At 42.0% G+C, this 2,121-nt stretch overlaps 1 protein-coding gene across 1 annotated transcript in view; it reads left to right on the top strand.

Annotated features, from left to right (window-relative positions):
• LOC102498492 (uncharacterized) overlaps positions 1–2,121 on the top strand; it is a 50,481-nt gene that overhangs the window by 15,186 nt on the left and 33,174 nt on the right. The window contains exon 3 of the mRNA XM_006152380.2: positions 969–1,107. Within this exon, the coding sequence (XP_006152442.1) occupies positions 969–1,107 (139 nt within the window). The remainder of the gene's footprint in view (positions 1–968; positions 1,108–2,121) is intronic.

Raw genomic sequence — 2,121 nt, forward strand, 5'->3', positions numbered from 1 at the left:
CCTTTTTTTTTTTTTTTTGAGAGAGAGAATTTTACTATAGAGCCCTTGTGCTCACCAGAAAGACAGAGAGACAAAAAGTGAGAAGTCCCCCCAACCCCCGGCAATTGCCATGCCACAATCCCTTCTCCTCCAATTCTCCTTTCAGGATTTTGGGCATGCACACAGATGTGCCCTGCATGAGTTTCAGGCTGCTGGGTCTGGAACTTGAACCATGGTTGACCATGTGGGATTCCAGCACTTTAACTATTATGCCACCTGCTGGCCCCCTTTTCTCTCTCCCACCCCCAGAGGGCACATGTGCAAGAGAGAGAAAATGCCTATCCAATCGGGTATGGTCACACACAGTCCCTTTTCCTTCCTTTCTTCATCCCATTAGGATTTGGGGCACGTAAGTACCCGGGGTATTTTTCAAGTGACTAGCCCAGGATTTGAACTGCAAACAGCCATGAGAGATTTGATTTGGTTTAACTACAGAGTCATGGATCTGCCCCTCATAACAGTTTTATATTTTGAGAACTTTAACTTTTAGGAAAAGATTACTTGCTAAATATTTTGATGGTAAGTCACTGACATACAGGACTCAGAAAACCTGGTAATAGTTTAAAAACCCATTGCCCCTTACTAACTAGTATAATTTCTTTGGCGAAATCTCTCTAGGTATCGATTTTCTTTGTCTGTAAAATGTACTATTTAGGATGGAGAAGAATATCTCAAAATTTCTTTCAACTCAAATTTTATCTTTCTCAGCTGTGTTTTGCATCATTCTAAGTCAAACAAAAAGTTGCTTGTGTCTCAAAAATAAAATGAAACAAGAACAGTTACAGACTTGAATAAATGAAACATGTGCTTTTGTGCCTTGTTTTTGCTCTATAGAATTTGACTTAGGAACCTGATGTTTTGCCTTATTTAGCAATAAAAAGAAACTTCTTTGTACTTTGTTTCTTTTGATGTTTTTCTCTCTCCACCAGATACAGCAGCAGCCAGAACCCACAGTTCATGTGGATGCATTCCTTTATGATGAAGACTTTATTGATTCATTATGTGAAGAAGGAAAAATGAGTAGGAACTACTGTATGGTGTGTGGCTCACACCAGACAGCACCTTTAGGTAGGCACTCAAGTGTGCACATCTGATGACTTGATGTGTTCTATGTCTTACATGTTGTTAGTATGCAAATTTTTGACCAATTTTGTTTTGTTTTGTTTTTATAAAGTAAAAGACCAACCTACAGCGTGGTCATTACCAGCTATTTCAGTTAGAAAGACTAACTAGAAATAGTATCTGGGGAGGCAAGGTAACTGAAATGTCCCCCAGGACAGGTAGCTCTTCAGGTCCGGAAATTAATGAGAAGTGACCAAATATAGGTGAACAGACTCGTACTCTGCATGCTCAACAGAGATTGATGTGTAAACTATATGCTGATTCATTTTCAGTAAGAAATAGAAGTGGGCCACCTCTATAGCTTAGTGGTTAAGGAAGCTGGATCCCGTATGGCTGACCTCTGATATCAGGTAATATCATTCTCAAAGAGTAACTATTACTGGGCAGGCCCCATAGCCTAATGGTTAAGGGGGGCAGATCCTGCATAGTCCTCCACAGTTCAAATCCAATTCCCAGAGGCTAGAAAAACACTCCAGGAGTGTGCTTATGAGTGCCCCAGATCCCAACAGGATGGAGAAATGGGTGTGTCATGCTACAGTCGCTTCTCTATTATGTGGTGTATATGGAACATAATATAGTAAGCCTTTGGGTTACCTCCAAATCAGAAGAAAGCCAAACTAAGATTGCCTAGACATTTCATCATAAAAATTGGGTGAGAAGGTAGACTGGGAGTCTAGAAGCAGCAGCAATCAAACCGAGGGAAACTGGGACCAGCAGTTAGCGTAATGGCTGTCACTGGACTCCCATATAGTTGACCGTGGTTTGTGTCCCGGACCCGGTGGCTTAAAACTCACGCCGGGCACGTGTGCATGCTTGCCCAAGATCCCGAGAGGAGAATGGAGAAGGGATTGCAGCGTGGCCATCCCCCCTGGGGGGTGATTTCTTGCTTTCTGTCTCTCTGTCTCTGTCTGTTTGGCAAGCACATGCACCCTATAGCAAAAACCTCTAAAAAAAAAAAAA

This window comes from Tupaia chinensis, unplaced genomic scaffold (assembly GCF_000334495.1).
Source record: "Tupaia chinensis unplaced genomic scaffold, TupChi_1.0 Scaffold000350_1, whole genome shotgun sequence".
Lineage (NCBI taxonomy): Eukaryota > Metazoa > Chordata > Mammalia > Scandentia > Tupaiidae > Tupaia > Tupaia belangeri.